The following is a 20137-nucleotide window of genomic DNA, read 5'->3' as shown; positions in this document are numbered from 1 at the left end:
TAGGCTGCGGTTCACTTGACGCTACAAACGCTTCGAAGCATTCTTTGATTAGTTAATTCGTAAAATTCTTTGTTCTGATTGGTCGCTTCGAAGCATTTGTAGCGTCAAGTGGACCGCAGCCTTAATCATATGGGAGAATTGAACTACTTCAAATTTCTCGTTCAAATTTCGTGCCAAGTGCACGGTTATCAAGCCGGCAATTATTTGTGTCATGTTTCGAGAAATGTGAAATTAAAATGGCATGATCCATACATCGCGGTTTGATAATTCAATGAGATATTTGAAGTGACGTTCTCCCATATGGTCAAATCTCCTGAACTCCCCCTAATTTATCAATCAATACTGATTGTCTAATTTAATTTGAGCTTATCTAATTTTGATATTTATTCATATAATGTTTATTTAATATTTATATATTATTTTCACTAACTAATAAATCAATAAATAATAAATTTTACTCATCATATTTATTATATAGCTTCTCAAAAGATCTTAGTCTTCGAGAAAAATGAGATCAGGCTACTTTAAATGGTCAAGAAAAATCCGTTAAATATATATTTGAAACATCAAAAATATGTTTCTAACGTTTTACTAAAGATAATTTGAATTCATATGGCCTAACTGTCAGATTAAAAATTAAAAACTAAAACCGGTATTCATATAGTTGACTGTTATTTCAAATTTGTCTCAAGTAATATCTTAAGATGCTAATATCTTAATATAGCTTCGTGATTGGTGACATCTTAACACTGTAAACATCTTAAGAGATCTTTTTTACTTAAGAGATCTTTTTTTACTTTTAAATTTAAGGACCAATTATGAATAATAGTTATAATCGGTTCTTATTTCGAAACCGTCTTGAGTAATTTCGTAAGATGCTAATATGGCTTTGTTATTGGTTTCTATTTTAAGACTGCACTTGACGATTTTAAATACAAGGATCTACTATAAACACCGCATTGTCAGAAATGTGACCACGAGCTTCCTTTACATATAAATGAAGCTCGTGGTTATGAAGAAAATAAAAGTAATGAATAATTTAAGTGAAAATTAAATTACAGTAGTTACTTAAATGTAATGAACGTGTACATTAAATTTTACGAAATTTAATGTACTTTTCATAAAATTTTATGAAAAGTATATCAAATATAAATTTTCATGAAAAATACATTAAATTTCATGTACATGTACACAAATATACTTTTCAGTTATAAATACATTAAATTTAATGTAACGTCATGAAATTAAGTTCAAATTGTGTAAATTAAAAGTATATTAAATTTCATGAAATTTTTAACAGTGCGGCCTAAACGCGGTTCTATTCTTATTTCCACTTATTTGGATGTACAGACGGCATACATCTTCGTTTCAATTCAAAGCACTTATACACTTTTCCCATACACATATATGTATACGAAAAGTGAAGGATGCTAACAGTTCACATGTATTGGTTCACAATATATGGTCGAAGGTCTATGCGGTCTGCACATATGGGCTGTCATAAACTTGTTTATTAGTAAATGCCGAAGCACAACTAGCACAAGGTGTAGAAAGATAACAGACACGATAGTAGTGCGTGATAAGTGCTCAGGTTTCGAGTGGATTACCAGCGCACCACGATTGGTACGATGTATGCATTAAAGTCAGATGAGTATAAAATTGAACAGCTGTTTCCCGCGCGTGATCTCTCTCGTTGCAGGAGGGAGATGCGAGTGTCTCTCAACTTACTGTTCGTTGCAGCGAGAGACTTCGATTTTTAGAAATACACGTGCCGTATCACCTTTTATTTTTTTAAGAAGATGAAAATAACGTAAAGATAACAATTCTTGTCATGTCGAGCTAAATTATCAAAGATAACGCGTTTTTTGTTATAAAAGCGATAAGAATATCCCACTTTCTGAAAATGTTTCGTCGGAAAGAAGGATCATCTTGAAAAGTAAACTTTAATTTTAACATCAATCGGTTTTAGAACTTTTCTCATTGCAAGTCCGTGAATATGTAGCTATACATTTTTCTTTCAAAATATTCCTGCAACCGTCGTTTTAGCATTTCAGTCTATCTTATAAACGAGAAGTATGTGTTTTTTTTAAGCTTACGCAATTAATAATACAGCTATGCAGAACTATTAGCTTTGAATAATTTAAGATTAAAATCGTAATAAAAATTGTTTATTCACAGATATCTTATTTTTATAATTTTGATGGTCTATATCTATAAAATCAAAGCAATAAATTTTTTTCTATAAAATAATTATCATGTAATTAATTGTTTATTAGCAATTGTTATTAGTAATATATAACCAATTTTTATTCATAATGCTAAATGTATTGTTTATTAAAATGTATATTAAAATTGCATGCTTCAGTATAACGTTATTGATATACTGAATGTATTAATATTTTCACCTATTACAATGAAGCACGCGTTTCCTTTCATGATTTAATTCCAAAAACAAATATCGAATTTGTTTATCCCGCACTGAAAAAAGTGATCTTGCAGTTACAGCGAAAATTATCTAAGTACGAAAAATAGCTGGAATAGATAAATTTCTAGCAGGTACTGCGATATTAGATATGTATTGCATCTAATCGTATAGATGACAGAGATAGACTTTAGATTTGTGCTATAAATTCTATGCGTATGATATATAATTTTCTATCAGATACAAAAAACAGTTATAATTCTAGCTGGAGCAGCAAAATATTTTTTTGCGTGCGGCTTTGTTTTGACTTCGATTGTCAAGGCTGCTATTGAAATTTTCAGTGATCTTTTTTAAATATTAATAAATAAATATTCTTCTCCTTAATCTTATAATTATAGAACATGATAATATAATATTAATAAAAATATTTTGTAGAAATATAGAATTGAGTCAATATAAAAATAATATGAAAGAAAAATAATATGATATATACCTATCGGTTCCGCGTAAAAGATTCGTTTGCGAGTGGTATTCGCTCGACATCGTGTACAGAGCACCCTCTAATTTTAATCAGCGCCACATTCATCCGATTATCTTAATCGCGTCTTTGAAAGTGACGTCAAATATACCGTGCTAGATATTTACTTTGACTTATTTCTCGCGAATGTACAATGAATGTGCATAATAAAGAAAAAATCATAATCGTATGAACTATTTTGTGGCGATAACATGTGCTGTTCAGTACAATATTGATGATCTTTGCCCCGCAATGTGAAAAAAAGTTTATTACGTTAACGCGATACAGAAATAGAACACAAATACATAACACGGGAATATATGAGGATCGTTTGAAAAGTTTTGAGCCTAACATAAAAACCAATATTTTTTTCAGTCAAATTCAGTTTTATTTTTCAACATAATCTTCTTTTAAATCGATACACTTTTCCCAGCGATGCTCCCATCTCTTTAACCCATTCAAATAATAGTTGGCATCTTGCTCTGCAAAATAGGCTTCTACGGATGTAATCCATTGTTTTGACTGTTCTTTCGTTTCAGGAGTGAAGTAGTGGATCCAAGTTTCATCAATTATTCGATTTCATCTGTTATTAATCGATGCAAAAAATCCGACTCGTTTCGCTTAAACCGCTCCAACAGAGCCTTGAAAATATATATTCGATTTTTTCCATTTTTAAAAAATCACTGACATCGACTGGCACAAATGACTGTCAAATAACTGAGCGTCCGCAATGGCTACAATTTTCACAGGTGTCTTTCAAAGCATGTACGATTGTAGTACTAGAATAGTACAATGATTTTAACGAGTAATGCCATCTTCATGTTGAGGCTCAAAACTTTTCAAACGACCCTCGTATATCACTGATACGGAGTACATATCGCGTGAATAAAACGAAAACGAAGTAGCTTCCATTCTGTACATGTGGCAAATTATAATTTTTAAGGAGGTTTCTATTTGTAGCGTTCTGTTATTTTAGTAGGTTTTTAGGAATCTTTTTTGAAAAATAAGTAAATATATATTTTTTAATTACATTTTATTTTTTATTTATTTTTGTTTCACAAGAGACTTGCTATTTTTTTCTATGAAAAATATGAGTAACTGATAAATATATTTGATTTTTATGCATATTATGTGCATGGTTTATTTGCGACCATAATTCCGGATCACTTAGTGAACTAAAATTAAAAAATAAAATATCATTTTAATTATAATAAATATTTGCGGCTATCATCGTCGGAATTAGAATTATTCATTTCGCTCAGTAAATAAATAAAGGACATTTAAAAAAAAGAATTCGATTTTCACTATATTTTCGAGTCCCGAAAAAAATAGAAAAAATTAAATTCTGATTCTAACAGTAGCCACAAATGTTCTGATTAAAATGTCTCATTTTTTTATTTTAGCTCACTAACAGATCCGAAATCATGAATCGTGCATATGACGTGCGCAGAAATTAAATAGATTAGTAAGTTATTTATATTTTTAATAAAAAATAGCAAATTCATCTTAAAATAATAGATAAAGGAAAAAGTAATTTTAAAAAATATTTATCCATTTTTCAAAAAACAAATTTATAAATTTCCCAAAAAAACAGTGGAATAAAATAAATCAGAAACCTTTAAATAATACGAATATTTATAAGCAGAAAGAATAAATTTTTAGTATTTATAATTTGAATCAAATTTTAAATTTATTACGCAAAGTATAGTTTCGATAGTTAAACTTTCAATCCATCTCCCTTGGCCAATTTGCACAGAATCGCGAAAAGAGATGTAGCATCAGTTCAGATTTTTCTATTTTCACCATATATTGCCCTTGAAAATGTATCGATTTCGCGGTACCTTGCATTTTTTCAGCAGGATGCACGTCAAACGCACGCACGTGGGCGTGCGTAATTTTACGGCGACACCGTTTGCGGGTACAAATTCCACCAGACGTGGATACACTCCTGTTCCTCATATCATTCGAATTCATGCCAAGTCGTGGGCAGCATTCTAAAGTGGAATAGTACTGCGCTTATACACGATTATTCTATTTTCACTCTTTTAGATCTCTTACAGAGAAACCTTGTCGCCAGTGGCAGTGACCGAAACCGTCAAACCGGCTTTCTCCAAATGTATGATACACCTGCGACCTTGACCTATTATAAAGCCAAGGGCACACGTTCCTCGGATATGAATTCTAATCGAGTCCGCTTACTCAACGGAATTAAGCCTTAAACACAATGAAAAGCACAGGCAATGTGAGAGAGAGAGAGAGAGAGAAAATACAAAATAAGAGATTTAAATCTATCAGAATTCAGAAACCATTGATAATGCACGGTTTCGAATATGTTGAAATTCCTATTATTCCTTGTTCTCTCTCCTGTTGCCTGTGCTTTTGATTTAAGGATTTACGAATGGACATTCATTTATAGCGAATTCGATTGGAAGAACTAGTGCGCACTGGAGCATATTAAAGCCGTTGTACACTGATTTAATTTGAGTATAAAAATGAAATGTAAATATTTCGAATTATGAAATACATATTTTACCTAATAGTACAATAAAATGTATTGAGTATTTCACGATTTAATCGATTTCTATATCTATTTATAAACATATCTTTACATTATTTTGTGTACAACGGCTTTAATGTGCACCAGTGCGCACTGAGTGCGTCCAATAGAATTTACTATTAGTTCAGTACCTTGATGTTCGCGTTATTCGCGTAAAAATTAATAAATGGATTCTCTAATGTATGTGCAACTTAGCGTTCTGTTCGTTCAAGGAAAACGGAAATTGCAAGTGCAGGATATGACGCATATATGTATAATTATTCGTCAATCGAGATTACGAGGAATATACGATATGTTCGCGATTTAACAGCAATGTATACATAAAAAAGTTTTTCTCAAGAAACGTCTTTTCAAAGTTTTATACACGTCTTGTCAGATATCCTGTATAATACCATATGACTAAGACTTCCGGTACAAATGTTCAGATCGCGCATTTCCAGTAATGTATAATATTAATCATCCTCTCGTTGCTATAAATTAATCAATAAAACACGTCAGAGATCAATAGGCAGCGACAGTCATGACATGCACTTTTATAAAGTGCATTATAATGAACTCTATTGGCGCACAGGATACCTTTAAACAAGCCTGTGACGTTTACTCGTGACGTTTAGCAACGTTCTGAATCACTGTTAGACAAAACACGCAATATACTCGTGTATTGGAATCAGAAAGTCGTATAGGTGAATGACCTCAGTCATCTCCGTCTCATTTTCATGATTTCAAAACTACGTTTGTCTTTTCATCACTGGCCATCTTGACTTATTAATCTTGATTTAAGGAATCGTTCCTCGAATCACACATGCTTCTCTATATCTTTAAATATCTCATATTCTTTTGAAAAATCTCATATTCATTTGCGATTTTTAAATCGGCTTCTCTTAAAAGTTATACCTGATTTTTATTCATTGATTTTGTCTGTATCTTACAATAAAAACGCTTATTCTGTTATACTTATGTGGTTCGCCTAGACTGAGAAAAAAAATTTGTTCAACTAACTGTTAACTAACTAACACATTTAGTTGTTTGCAGATTTGGTTAATTCAACAAATTTTATTTAATTGAATTTAACCTTAGTCTGCCTAACAAGCTGTTCAATGTTAAACAGACTACTGTTAAATTCGATTAAATAAAATTTGCAAACAACTAAATGTGTTTAGTTAGTTGAACAAATTTTTTTTCTCAGTGTACGTATCTTACAATATTCCAATTATTTTTAACTCTCTGAACTTTGTCGGCAACATAAATTTTAACTCTTCCGTCAGCAACATGGATCTTCAAGAAACAAGAAATTTTTTATTTTTTATTGTGGATTATACAAAAATCTGAAAAAATTCTTATATTTTTGATATACTTATGTCAAAGCTATAACAACGAAATTTTACATAAAATAATTCGGATTATATTTTATCTATTTTTTTACAGATTTATACAATATATAAATTTATCTTTTAAAATTCATAATCAAAATATTAGTGGTATAATCTTTAAAAATTTCAATTGTCAGCAGAGGATTAACTTTAATCGTTCAAAGTAAAGTAATTATAAAAGTTATAATAATTATAATTATTTTAATTTAATTAAATGTTCGGGATATTTTTTAAAATTCACTTCAATTTAATTTAACTTAATTCTTAATAAAAATTTTTGGTTCATATAATTTTTAACGTAATTACGTTAATTTTAGATATAGTTTATTAATTTTAATTTTGAAAGTTAATCAAAGAGAGACAGAGAGAGAGAGAAAGAGAGAGAAACCATAACTTATTCCATCTTGACATATATCCTTAATCACGTGAATGTTTTATGATCATATTATGCATAAATATTGCTGAACGTTTCACTGGCGTGATAGAAAGGAATACAGTCGGGATTGTTTATACATCCGGAGCGAGTTGCATCATGCGTGTATCATTCCTTATCAACGAGAGTCATATGACGAGTCAGGGACCCTTTTATTCAACAACAAAAAAAGAGGAGAGGAATAAAGATAAACCAGATGGTTTTCGCTGGGAGATTCGAAAAATAAAAGTCCGCGTGTGTTCTAAACATATTGAATTTCTTATCAAATTCTCACGTGTGCTACGCGTGAGCTACACGGAAAGCGTAATAGCATAATAACTTCACTGTTGTTTAACGCGTAAATTCAGTGACGCATTACGAGTTACGAGACGTTCACGTGGGGCACCAAGGTCTCCAAGTCATGTCGAAATATAGACGTTGTCATTATAAAACAGATAATATTTTGTTAATTATAAAAAATTGGGATAATTTTAACTACTACGTGATCTTTATTGCTTTAGAAATAATATTATTTCTTCTTGGATTATAAGTGTTAGATACGGTGAGTGCAAAAAGTATTCGTACAGAGAAAATATTTTTTAAAAAAAACTTTATTTTTAAAAAGTAAATATTATTCAGTGAGAAATGAGTCATCGAAATAATGACGAAGAGACATCGATACGATGGTTTCAACACCAATTTAACGTCTATTTAACGTTTAATTGACGATCATTTCTTGTTGGATAATCAACAATTTATTCATAAAGAATAAAATAGACTGTATGTTTCTTAAAATTATATATACCAAAAAGATGTATTAATTATAGAAAATATATCACCTAAAAAATAAACGAAAATTAAAAATTGTATTGTTTGGATGCTCAAAAAGTATTCATACAGTCGAGATATTTAGCTTCTAAAATCAGAAATACATGCGAAGCTCGTTTGTTTATGTTAGAACAGAATGTATTCATTGTATAAAAGTGCTAACTAATGTTTATTTTCTATAAATAAGATTTTTTTTATAACAAATTTCCTTGTACGAATACTTTTTGTTCTCATATATTTAAGAACGACAATTTGGTATTTAGGAATAATTTCCGAAAAATCTTTTATATCTCGCGCGAATGTTATAATTCGAATGTACATTCGAGTATTTATCTCAAAGAAAAGAAAGGAAAAAAATAAAAAGTTCAAATGTACACTGAAAAAAAATATATATATACTTAATAAATTATTTACTTAATAAAATATTTACTTAATAAAAAAATAACAGTTAAATCAAATTAATGATTTTTGTATCAAATAAACATATGTTTACATTTAGTAAATATTTACTTAAAACTATTCATATCAAATTTATTAAAATTTAATATTTTTTAAATATGTTTTCTTAAATATTTGGTTAGTACCGTTCGAACAAATATTAATTAAAATTTAGTAAATTTTTTTCAGCGTAATATATACAAAGAAAAGGTTTCTTTAAATTATTTAAACAAATTTATGCATTAAAATAGTCTAACCAAATGGATGTTTAAATTAAGATTATGATTATTTGCATTAAAATTAAATTTTGTTATTAAACAAGAAATTCCATTTAAAATTAAATTTGTTTCAATGAAACAAGTGTAAATAGAACTTTCGAGTCCAAATCTTTTTCTCTGTGTATACGTGAAACATTGCAAGAAGCGTATGTCTCATGATTTCCGATGAGCTATATAGAAATCTGAGATATAAGTATTCTAATCGAACATTATGATCGTAATCATCGCCGCTAAAGAAATTTAAACAACCGGTACAGTGCGGAGCCGAAAGCTCCGGCCGCGTCACTTCGGCCGGAATTCAGGCATCTCGTTCACCAATCGTATTTAATTGACGTAATAAGCAGTGCGGCGATCAAGCCGTAACGTGATATAAAACGCTATACTACACTACGCTACGTGACATGATGAAAAGCGACGCGTTGGACAGGCCGAAGCTGCGCTTTCACGTCTCGTCAAAGTGTAGAGCGAGGACTCACCGAAATCGATGAACTGTTTTATCGAGAGTGGCGAGGGGTTGAATTGCGAGTAGAAGTCCAACATCTTGCCGATGTTGCCGAGGCAGTTTCGTGTGAGCTTCATCCCGCGGTGTGTCGTTAACGTTACACATCAAACCCGGCACGATCGTGCTTGGTCCGCCGCGCGTGTTGGATGAGCGGGGGAAGTGAACTCCGGCCGAACTCCGACCGTTTCCGTGGTCGTGGAAGATCGTCGCAAGAGGGAAACGCCGCTAACGTTTTTTTCTTGGTGCTCGATAGCGGCAGAAGATGCGCGAGAGACGGACCGCCGGTGGTCAACACAACCGTAAAGAAATCGTGTCAACGAGTGCCGAGTACTGAGTACACCGCGGTGCGCGGTGCGGTATATGCGGGGTTCGCGCCGGGCCGCGCATGCGCGACGCCGATCATTCGACGCGACAGGGGAGAGCTCGTCGCGCGTTTATTTAATGTCTTAGCGCCGAGACACTACCGTCTCTAGATTCTAATGCGCTTGGAATTGATAATGGCTACGTTTACACCGTGCATTTAGGCCGCGGCCTATACAATAGACGTCCCTGTTTATCCTGTATATTAAATAAAGACATCTATCGCGGACTAAGGTATAGGTCGCGGACTAAGCGCACGGTGTAAATTATAGCCTATCTTATGGCGAATTCGATTGGAAGAACTAGTGCGCATTGGTGCATATTAAAGCCGTTGTACACTAATTTAATTTAAGTATAAAAATGAAATGTAAATATTTCGAATTATGAAATACATATTTTACCTAATAGTACAATAAAATGTATTGAGTATTTCACGATTTAATCGATCTCTATGTTTATTTTATAAACATATCTTTACGTTATTTCGTGTACTGAGTGCGTCCAATCGAATTCGCTATTAGTTTTAAATAAACATAAATTAATAATAAGGGCTACGAGACAATTAATAATATATTTAAATATTAAACATAGATTTTATTTCACTTCAACTTTACAGCCAAGAAGGGGACTTGGTTTACGTAGAAAATCTTAAACCATTCATAACCCATTCCATCGCACATCCATTCCTACCTTAAATATTAAACATACGTTTTGATTTTCTGTCAGGCCATCCTTAGTATTTACAAAATTAGAAGCAATAAATTAAATTTCTGTAATGGCTGGATACACATAATTCTATTATAATTACGCTAATGGTGATGGTGGTGATTCTTCGTTCTTGCAAATAACAATATAGTCCCTGCTCTCTTATAATTAGTTAACAACGTTCATTGTGTTAAGTCGTCGTAAATAGTCCATATTAATATTTAGTTGAAAAAAATTAGTTTTAAAGTAATTAGGGGGATGCTTTTCATTAGAGACACGAGTTGACACAATTAAGTCGACACAATCATTTTATTTTTCTTGACACTCAGAAAATAACAGAGATAAAACGACACGTATCACAAAATGGAATTATCCAAAATTATTCTGAAGTTTATAATAGCATTTTTCATTGGCAGAATTAGTGTGCACTCAGTACACATTAAAGCTGTTGTACACTTATTCTAATCTAAATGTAAAAGTGAGATATCTCAATTGATAAAATGTCCAACTAAATATTCTTCCTTTACTGTTAAAAAAACGGTGTTAAATTTATTTCTTAAATTTCTTCTTATATTTGTCAGATAAAGTCCAATTATTCGACTAATTCAATTTACTATATCTCAAATCACAACAATATTAAACCTGTTACATGTTATTTTAAAAAACGAATAAAAAATAACTGCGTTCAGCGTTTATTTCGCAAATGTTGGAAGTTTTTTTGCGCTGATTGTATTATACTTTTAGACCCGTATTCATAGTCGGGCCTTATATTTAAGGAAGCCTTAAGTACAAGGTCTGACTATGAATACAGGCATATGAAGTATTCATAGTCAGACCTTCATTTATTTAATGTTACTGTAATATCGTACAAACATTAGAAAGTATTATAACAGCATTTACTTTAATTTGTAAAACTGTTACATCTGTTCAGTATAAGTATATGTTTAAAAACTAAAAATGATTTTTGTTCTCATTGGTAGAACTGGATATGTACTTAAAACGTTGAAACGTTTTTTTAGTACAAGATGCAGCATAGACTGATAAGAACTTTTCGTTACTGGATTGTGAATTCAAATTGCACAAAATTAAAAATAATTAATATTTATTAATATTTTAATAATGTTTCAGGAATATTAAAATATAATACCTAGGTTTATTATATAAGTGGACATATAATCTCTATAGAATACTCCTGCAATATTAAAAAAATATTTATGATATTTTTTGAAATATTATAATAACATTATTTTTTTAATAATATTCATGTAACATTCTAGAAACATTTTGCGCTTATAGAGTATTTAAGGCTTCCTTAAATTTATCTTTAGATGCTCAGTAATCAATAAAATAATTCGTAGAGTATCTAAAGATAAATTTAAGGAACCTAATACATTGAGTGTGCACTAGTTCTAATGAAAAACGCTATAAATAATCATGTTTTGGAACGCAGATCTAGAGAAAGATAATACAGTCACTTTTATAGTACAGTTGGTTGAACTTTAGACCGTACAAAGTTTAACTCTTAATATAATTGCAGATCTACGTTAATGGGTCCTTAATTCAATACGTTTCGAATCTCAAGGGTTCTAGGAATCTGGAAGTTTTCAAATTTTGAATGTTTGGTGCGTTTGAAAGTACCGTCATTTCTCTAACTTCGTGCAAATCTCTTCGCTATCTAAGTTATTTGTGGAATAACCGTTACTCCAGCAAAAGATATTTTTTACAAAAAAATACATGTAAACGGCAAGAGTATAATATACAAACATACTCCAAGCATAGAAACAAATAACATCCTTCTGCATTCTGTCAGCAATCAAAAAAGAGAATCGCAGTTCGTAAGTGCATTCGATCACTCGTATCCCGGAAGTGATGTGTGGCGCCACCTGTTATTCCCGTAATGACACGGGGGAAATAATTAACCTTTACGTTCTTGCACACCTCGCACGGAACATTTTTTTCACCGAAGGTGTACGACTGGCGAGACCCGCGTCGCCGATTGATCGACGTGAACGCGTTCCTCACGCTGGACTTGCGAATGCGTCGAGAGGCAGGCTGCTTGTCCATCGTGTGCGCGGCGAGGCGCGTAGTTTTTAGGTTAGGAGCACTCGTGTTCGGAGCGTCCAATCTTCTGCTGGACGGACGACGCGCCTCACGCGACCCGCGCGATTTTGCGTTTCGTCGCTCGAGGGAAGAGACGAATCGTGGCCTGCGCGCGAAATATCGCCAGCGTCACGAGACGAGTTTTCCTCACTTTTTCGCGGATCGGCGAGAAATTTTGCTCGCGCAATCAATTTGTTGATTTGTTCCTTCTCGAGCATTCAGGCACGCGCTTGACTCGCGCGTCGGCGCTGCCAATTTCCGGCAGAGACAAGCCCATGTGGACGAGCAGAGAGCAGAGCGGATACCACGGCCACGATCAGTCCGTGATAAAGCGTGTTCTCAGCGTGTCTGCAATCGCACGTTCTCACGCGTCGCAGATCCCTCTGCCCCTCCGGTTGTCCCACGCCACGCCATCCGGACTCCGTCGCGTCGCCATGGCAGACCTGGACGATTTTTTCGCCAAGAAAGACCGAAAGAAGGCCAAGGGCAAGAAATTCACCACGACCGACGAGGTCGCCAAGAAACTAGAAGAAACGGGTAAACGGATCGAGAAGCCTAAACCGAAGGAGAAGCCAGCGAATCCCGAAGGCGAGGAGTCTCAGCACACCGAGGTAAGGCGGTGACAGGGACAGCGACGGGAGCGGTGATCCATTCACGCGTTTTTTTTATCATGGAATTCCGGAACCTCGTGTCTGCGCCACGGCGCTGCCATGTTTGTTCCCACGAAGGGGGAACGGTCGCATGGAGAAGCTGACGGCGATGACGCGCGACGTTCCCCGAAAGTTCCCCGGACGTCTCGGAACGCCTTACGTAATCATCAGACACGTCGGATCGCTCACGCGCGTTTTACGGCAGCTGTTTCACGTGCACGTGTTCTTCGGAGCTTCCTTCCCCTTTCCTCCTCTGTCTTCTGTAAAAGGAAAAATGGGTTGGATGTTGGATTCCTCGTAAATACTTGATGATTGACAAAGGGCAAAATATGCAATGTGACAATTAGCCGAACACTTTTTCTCGTAATTTTTCAAAATGATCTTCTTGAAAATTGTAATTGTGTTAAAATGTGAAAGCATTATGAGCCGCGAAGTACTTCATCATGAGTCACGGATATAATATGCATGATTTTGCAAAAGATTTGATGAATTGCTGTAGTGATAGTTTAAGGTAAATTAGAAAGCAAGAATATGTCATGAGTGTATTTTATTTTTAGGATGAAGACGAATGGAAAGAATTTGAGGAGGAGAAAAAGGATTATAGTGGTTTAAAAATCGGACATTTAACAATAAATGATAGCGTCGACGCAGAATCAGATGAAGAGAGGGGTACCTTTGAAATCAATTCTGATGGCGAGTGCGTCGAGGGTGGCACAAAGTACACGGGACCATGGAAGAAACCGGATTTACCACCAGAAACGCCGGAGGTGGTGCCGACACCGCCCGTACCCCCCGTTGCTGCTGCTGCCGCCACCGCCGCCGCCGCCGCTGCCTCCACTGGAAATAGTTACAAAGCACCACACTTACGAAATCAACCTACATTCGCTAGTCCGCGACCGCGAGGGAGAAATGTCGCACCCGATATAAATAGCGAGGAATACTTCCCTACATCCAAGCCTCAGCAAAATAATGGCAGCAGCGGTCCATGGGGCAGACGGTAAGATGACAGCAAAGTCTCCATAACATTGTTCCATTAGCTTTGGAGCAAAATGGTTATTTTTCTAAGTTATTTTGCGAATGAAGGGAAATCATGTTGAGTTGCACCAAGTGATATTGTGCTGAAATATACGACGAGTGATTTTAATTACAGACGGCGAGAGGAAGGAGCGTTTGAAGAAGTTCGCAACCGAGGTGGCAGTAGATCGTACAACGTGCCAGAATCGCAAGCTCAAACACCCAAGCTCTCGCTTGGCAACAAGTACGGCGCCTTGTCGCAAGATCAGAGCTGAAAACGCCTGGCTCGATGGAATCAAACAACATGCAATCAATATCACATCGTCGCCCCTCCCTGCTTCGTGGCCCAACCTCATCGAGAAAATCTATTTTCTAGACTAGGACGCAGTGTATATTATAGAACGTGTATGCACGTACACACGTCCCAACTTTGTGAAATTCCGAGGATGGTAATTCCGGTTCTCTCGTTGGCGATTCTAAAATGATCGCGGGACGGATCGTCGATCCTAGGTATTTGCACACACGTGCGCTCATGGACATTGTAACTAATCGAAATGAATATCGCATGTGCGCAAGCTTATTTTCATACCGTGTAGACAACGTGGTTGGAAATCAATTTTTGTATTTCATTTTATAATCAGCATAGTGCGTAGTATGCTGCTTCCAAGAAAGCGCCAGGACGATAGAAGAATGGATTCCGACGTTCGAATCCTCAAAAAAAAAAAAAAAAGTATAAAACAACGGCGGACCGGAACAACGTTGTTACCGCGAGTATATGTTATCGTTACGCGCGGATTGTAGTCTAAAGAAAAAGTATCGTTCGTTAAGGTATTTTATGTATATTCGCACTTTATTTTTTTTTATACGGTGCTACTTTTAATTTAGCGTGCATAATTACTGCCACGATCGATGCCTTCTCATTGAGTATTATCGATGTAAATAGGACTGATCACGTTGACGTCCGAACACGATAAACTTCGAGATCGGCATGATAACGTCGAGATCGAAATTCACGATTAATCTGAGCGGCTCTGTATGAGAGTTATCTTTGAATAATAGTCTCGAAAGTCGCGAGATGCTTCTTGGATCCTTTCTCTTTCTCTCTTTCTCTCTCCGCTTTCGAAGGAGAGTGTCGCTTCGCTCAAAATGGCAACGTGGGTCAACGAACGAAAATTTCTAGATAAATTAAGGTATAAATATATATTGTATGTATATTATTAATCAAATTTCGTGGGGGCTGGGCTTTCGAACGGTGCGGAATCAATAAGGGTAACGACGAAATAACACGAACGCAACTTTGAGTGAGAGTAACGAGGGGCAAAATAGTTAATTAAAAACCTCTAAAACACAAGCTACCGTGTCGCAGTAGTGTTGTGTTACAAAATAATAGGAGGGAGAAAGACATACGCATACACTCGTGTTAAACATAAAATGAAAATCCTATGTACGCCTTTGTTGACATTTGTATAATTCTCTTTTTGTTGATAATAAGAGTTTCTTTCTCACGATAAAGAGAATATGCGGCAAATAAATATCGATTCCGTTTCTTGGGAGACGGTTTCTCGTTGTTGGCGGATCCTCCTCGGCGGGGTGACGCGTGTTATTAACGCAATGAGGGGAATGCCATACGGAAACGGTAGATAATAATAAGAATTCTTGTATAGCGTGTGATAAAATGTGATTATTTATAAATAAATTTCTTAGGGTAACTCGTACGTACTGCCTCCGAGCATTTTTTTTTATTTGCCGTGTCGTATATTATCGATCGACCAATTCCCGAAGCGCAGCACACGATTATACTTAATTGTGTGCGCGAACGATCTGGCCGATCATCTTTTTATGACACACGATCCATAGATCGGAAATACGTCGGCAATCAAGTTAACAACGCATTAATTGTAGCGCCAGGAGAAGTTTAATTTAAGCACGTGGCGAAAACGCGTAATACCGGTGCCTCTTGGAGACAGTTTCGAATTGATTTTGATCGTCGCGGCAACGCGGACTAGCCTGCCCTTTGTTACAGAATAGTTGAGATACGATAATTTTATCGCTACTGTTACATGAGAGCGAGCGATAGAATGACAGGAAGTGAGAGTGCGCGAAAGTGTGGGATGCGAGCGTACGTGACGTATTTAATAAAATTCAATCACACCGAGATACTTCCATGTTTCTTCCGTTCCTTCATTTTCGAAATCCTATTTTTTATGTCACTCGCATGTCGGTTAATTCTTTCTATTCAAAGATTTAAAAGAATGGATTATTACGTTGTTAAGGGAATATCAGATCCACGAAATGTATCTTTATCTTTGTTTCTTTTTTAAGAAGGAATAGTAAAGGAGTGTTAAAAGGAACTTGTAAAGACTCATAAAGACTCGTACATACATCGTTTCAGATATACTTCGCGTGACATCTTTGCTTCACTCAGCATATATGTCACACTTTTCAAAGCATGAAAACACCGACAAATTGTTTGAATTTTGTATTTTTTACAAACTTATTTTTAAAAACTGATTGTAAAATTAAAAAAATAATCGATTTTTTTTATCAAACTATTATAATAGAATTAATACAACTGTTGTATCACAAATATGAATATATATAATTAGTTTTAATAGTCTATATATATATAAATTATTTTTATCCAATTGTTCAGAAGAGATGAAGTTACTCCCTCTTAAAAACATAGCTTATAACTTTATGCCACTGTGCGTAGGATTATAGAAAACAGTCTTATAAATTACTCATTGTTTTCTGCCGTCAGTTTCCTCGAATTTACAAGGATTAACGGTATCTATTATGAGAAAGAGCGCTCATCATAACCGCGCACCCAATTGGACATTCAAAGAACGTCATCGAGGCTCGACGCCTCCTCGCAGCTGCAAAGAGACAAAAGTTGCCGGCAATGATTTATAGCACTTCTTTTCTGTGATCGTAGGACGGATCGCGAACATACTTCTCGCAATACTTCAGCCCATGACTTCCGTTGTTAGAGTAAGATGTATACATTGCACCGTCTAGTAGGGAGGACTTGAACTTTGGCAGAAAGTATATCCAGGCTTTCGTCGACTCGCTGACCTGAAAGGAGTTCGTCAGAAGAAAAGTATAGATGTCTGCTGTATGTATTTTGGCAAAAATAAAAATCGGAGTGTAAGCTGAATGTAAAAAGAAAAGTGACAGAAGTCCAAATGAAGCTTCTAGGAGGCAAAAATGGAGACAATGAAACATAAAAGAGGCATTTATGCTTCTTTCGTTTAGCCTTGTGTTACTCTCCTTTTACATTCGATTTACGCTCAGATTTTTATTTTCGCCAGGATCGATACGTGCGTAAGTTCATTACTTCCTCGAAAGTTTTTCCGGGCTTAAGTGCAGCCTCCGGCGTCAGCAAAATTGTTTCTTCCGTTCGCTCGTAAAACTGTGGATGTTCCTCCAATTCGTCCAATCTCTTCAACATGTTGGAATCTACATCATATATCTCTCCGAACACGTACTGTTTAAAAAAAACATTCTATTACAATCGACGTAGCATTAAGAATAAGAATTCTTTAAGTTGAAATCGCAAGCAGTAAAGATAATTAAAATGGACTTCCCCTAGTAGTACAACTCATTGATAATACACTGTAAATATTAGCGTATATTCCCAGACAACAAAAAGTGTCTAAAATCGGGTCATAAAACGTTTTTTTGCGTTTAAAAAACGACTTAAAGACGTCTCATGTCACCCCAGTAAACGAGAATGGATTAAAATGGATTGAAATTTTTTCTATCCGAATGCGTATTTTAAATAGCGAAGATATTTTTTTTTAGATTTACTAGGTGTACAAATAAGTTTCCGGGTTTCACACATGGATGGCGCCAACGACACATGTAATGTCTGAAGTTGTTTATTTTTTGTAGCTGCGACATCTGACGACAATAATCAATCAAAATATTTCCAGTTTCGCGACGAAAAAAAATTTTTATGCAACAGTGAAAATGTCGGGTTTTGTGCCAAAAAAACAGCATTCGCGGGAAGTCTTGCTTTTCTGCTTTCACTTGGGCAAAAATGCAGCTGAAGCACGTCGTTTGCTTGAGGAGGCTTACGGCGAACATGCACCATCGAAAACAACCTGTGAAGATTGGTTTAAACGCTTTAGAAGTGGCGATTTCGACACTGCGGACAAAGAGCGCTCCGGAAGACCGAAAACAATCGAGGACGCCGATCTGCAAGCGTTGTTGGATGAAGATGACACGCAAACTCAAAAACAACTTGCAGAGGTGTTAAACACGTCTCAACAAAGCATTTCCATACATTTACGTGCCATGGGAAAAGTTCAAAAGGAAGGAAAATGGGTGCCGCATGAATTGACTGAGAGACAGATGGAAAATCGAAAAGTCACTTCCGAAATTTTGCTTTTGCGGTATGAAAGAAAGAGTTTCCTGCATCGAATTGTTACTGGCGATGAGAAGTGGGTGTATTTCGAGAATCCCAAACGCAAAAAATCGTGGCTTTCACCTGGCGAAGCATCAACATCGACGGCGCGGCCGAATCGTTTCGGAAAGAAAACAATGCTCTGCGTTTGGTGGGACCAGAAAGGAGTGGTTTACTATGAGCTGTTGAAACTAGGCGAAACTATCAACGGAGAACGCTACCGACAACAACTAATCAATTTAAGCCATGCATTGCTCGAGAAACGGCCAGAATGGGACACAAGACATGAGCGAGTGATTTTGCAGCAGGACAATGCACCGTGCCATCGCACTTCCATCGTCAAGGACACCATCAAAACGCTGAAATGGGATCTGCTACCACACCCGCCGTATTCACCAGATCTGGCTCCTTCTGATTATCACTTGTTCCGGTCGATGGCGCATGACTTGGCTGGACTACACTTGGCCAGTTTCGAAGAAGTGCGAAATTGGATAGATGAATGGTTTCGGACCAAAAACGAGTCGTTCTATCGTCGCGGTATTCATGCATTGCAAGAGAGATGGCGAAAATGTATAGCTAGCGAGGGACGATACTTTGAATAAACCGCTTTTTGTTTTTTTCTTGAAATTTTGCATTTTTCATTGATCAAAAAAACCCGGAAACTTATTTGTACACCTAGTAATTGGATTCAATTGGATGCAATTGGATCGAAAAACTGCATTTCCTATTCAAAACTTTGAATTGAATAGTATTCACAATGCACAGAAAAAGGTGATATTATTTTTAGATTGAAAGGTCTAGATATGCTCCATGCAATTCCTATAAATGAATAAAAATGCATTCAGGATTGAAAAGCATTCATTTTAACATTCGTGAATCCATATTTCTGAAATGTCCATAAATCTGAATCCATTTCGACCTATTTCAATCCATTCTCGTTTACTGGGACAATGGCCAGTATTCATAGTAGGTTCTTATTTTAAGACCGTCTTAAGTCGCTAATGCAGCCCTCTGGCCGGTATTCATAGTCAAATCTTATATTCAAGACCGTCTTAAGTACGGTCTTAAGGTGTCACAAACTAATCAGAGGGCCGCATTAGCGTCTTAAGACATTACTTAAGATTTTGAAATAAGAATCGACTATGAATACCGGCCTCTGATTGGTTCATGACATCTTAAGATTGTACTTAAGACGGTCTTAAATATAAGATCCGACTATGAATACCGGCCAATTTTAGACTTTGAACGGTATTCATAGTCAGTTCTTATATTCAAGATCGTCTTAAGTTTTGTCTTGAGGTGTCACGAACCAATCAGAGAGCCGCATTGGCATCTTAAGACATTATTTAAGACGGTCTTTAAATAAGAACCGACTATGAATACCGGCCTTTGTGTTGTTTGGGTTGAGAGTATATTGGACCAATATTAGCGTTTTTCATTGGCAGAACTAGTGCGCACTTTAAAGCCGTTGTACAAAAATCGGCGTTTAGATATAACGTTTAATAAAAATATAGAAACAAATTAAACCGCGAAATATTCAATACATTTTATTGTGCTATTTGATAAAATACACATT

General features: G+C 35.4%; 3 protein-coding genes across 3 annotated transcripts in view; 1 reads left to right on the top strand and 2 right to left on the bottom strand.

Annotated features, from left to right (window-relative positions):
• Pdk (pyruvate dehydrogenase kinase) overlaps positions 1–9644 on the bottom strand; it is a 25641-nt gene extending 15997 nt beyond the window's left edge. Inside the window, exon 1 of the mRNA XM_018457471.1 lies at positions 9299–9644. Coding sequence (XP_018312973.1) covers positions 9299–9401 — 103 coding nt within the window. The 5' untranslated portion in view covers positions 9402–9644. The remainder of the gene's footprint in view (positions 1–9298) is intronic.
• A 3080-nt stretch (positions 9645–12724) lies between these two features.
• Positions 12725–14960, top strand: LOC108728831 (protein CDV3 homolog). The gene is made up of 3 exons (XM_018457626.1): positions 12725–13100; positions 13697–14136; positions 14290–14960. The coding sequence occupies exons 1-3, from the start codon at positions 12765–12767 to the stop codon at positions 14426–14428; spliced, it is 915 nt and encodes a 304-aa protein (XP_018313128.1). The 5' UTR covers positions 12725–12764; the 3' UTR covers positions 14429–14960.
• Positions 14961–16811: 1851 nt separating this feature from the next.
• The window catches only part of LOC108728835 (putative gamma-glutamylcyclotransferase CG2811), a 4001-nt gene continuing 675 nt past the window's right edge, over positions 16812–20137 (bottom strand). The window contains exons 2-4 of the mRNA XM_018457630.1: positions 19430–19456; positions 17491–17640; positions 16812–17228 (exon numbers count right to left, since the gene is read on the bottom strand). Of these exons, the coding sequence (XP_018313132.1) occupies positions 17061–17228; positions 17491–17640; positions 19430–19456 (345 nt within the window). The 3' untranslated portion in view covers positions 16812–17060. The remainder of the gene's footprint in view (positions 17229–17490; positions 17641–19429; positions 19457–20137) is intronic.

Source organism: Mycetomoellerius zeteki, unplaced genomic scaffold (genome assembly GCF_001594055.1).
Source record: "Mycetomoellerius zeteki isolate Tzet28-1 unplaced genomic scaffold, Tzet1.0 scaffold64, whole genome shotgun sequence".
Classification (NCBI taxonomy): domain Eukaryota; kingdom Metazoa; phylum Arthropoda; class Insecta; order Hymenoptera; family Formicidae; genus Mycetomoellerius; species Mycetomoellerius zeteki.
Note: the sequence above shows the minus strand (reverse complement) of the source record. Positions and strands in the feature narration are given on the sequence as shown.

Excerpts from the sequence above, each read along its gene's own strand:
- LOC108728831 (XM_018457626.1), top strand. The coding sequence starts at position 12,765 with ATGTGGACGAGCAGAGAGCAGAGCGGATACCACGGCCACGATCAGTCC. Across the intron at positions 13,101-13,696 it reads AGGAGTCTCAGCACACCGAG|GATGAAGACGAATGGAAAGA; the intron begins GTAAGGCGGTGA and ends TTTTATTTTTAG. Across the intron at positions 14,137-14,289 it reads AGCGGTCCATGGGGCAGACG|ACGGCGAGAGGAAGGAGCGT; the intron begins GTAAGATGACAG and ends TTTTAATTACAG.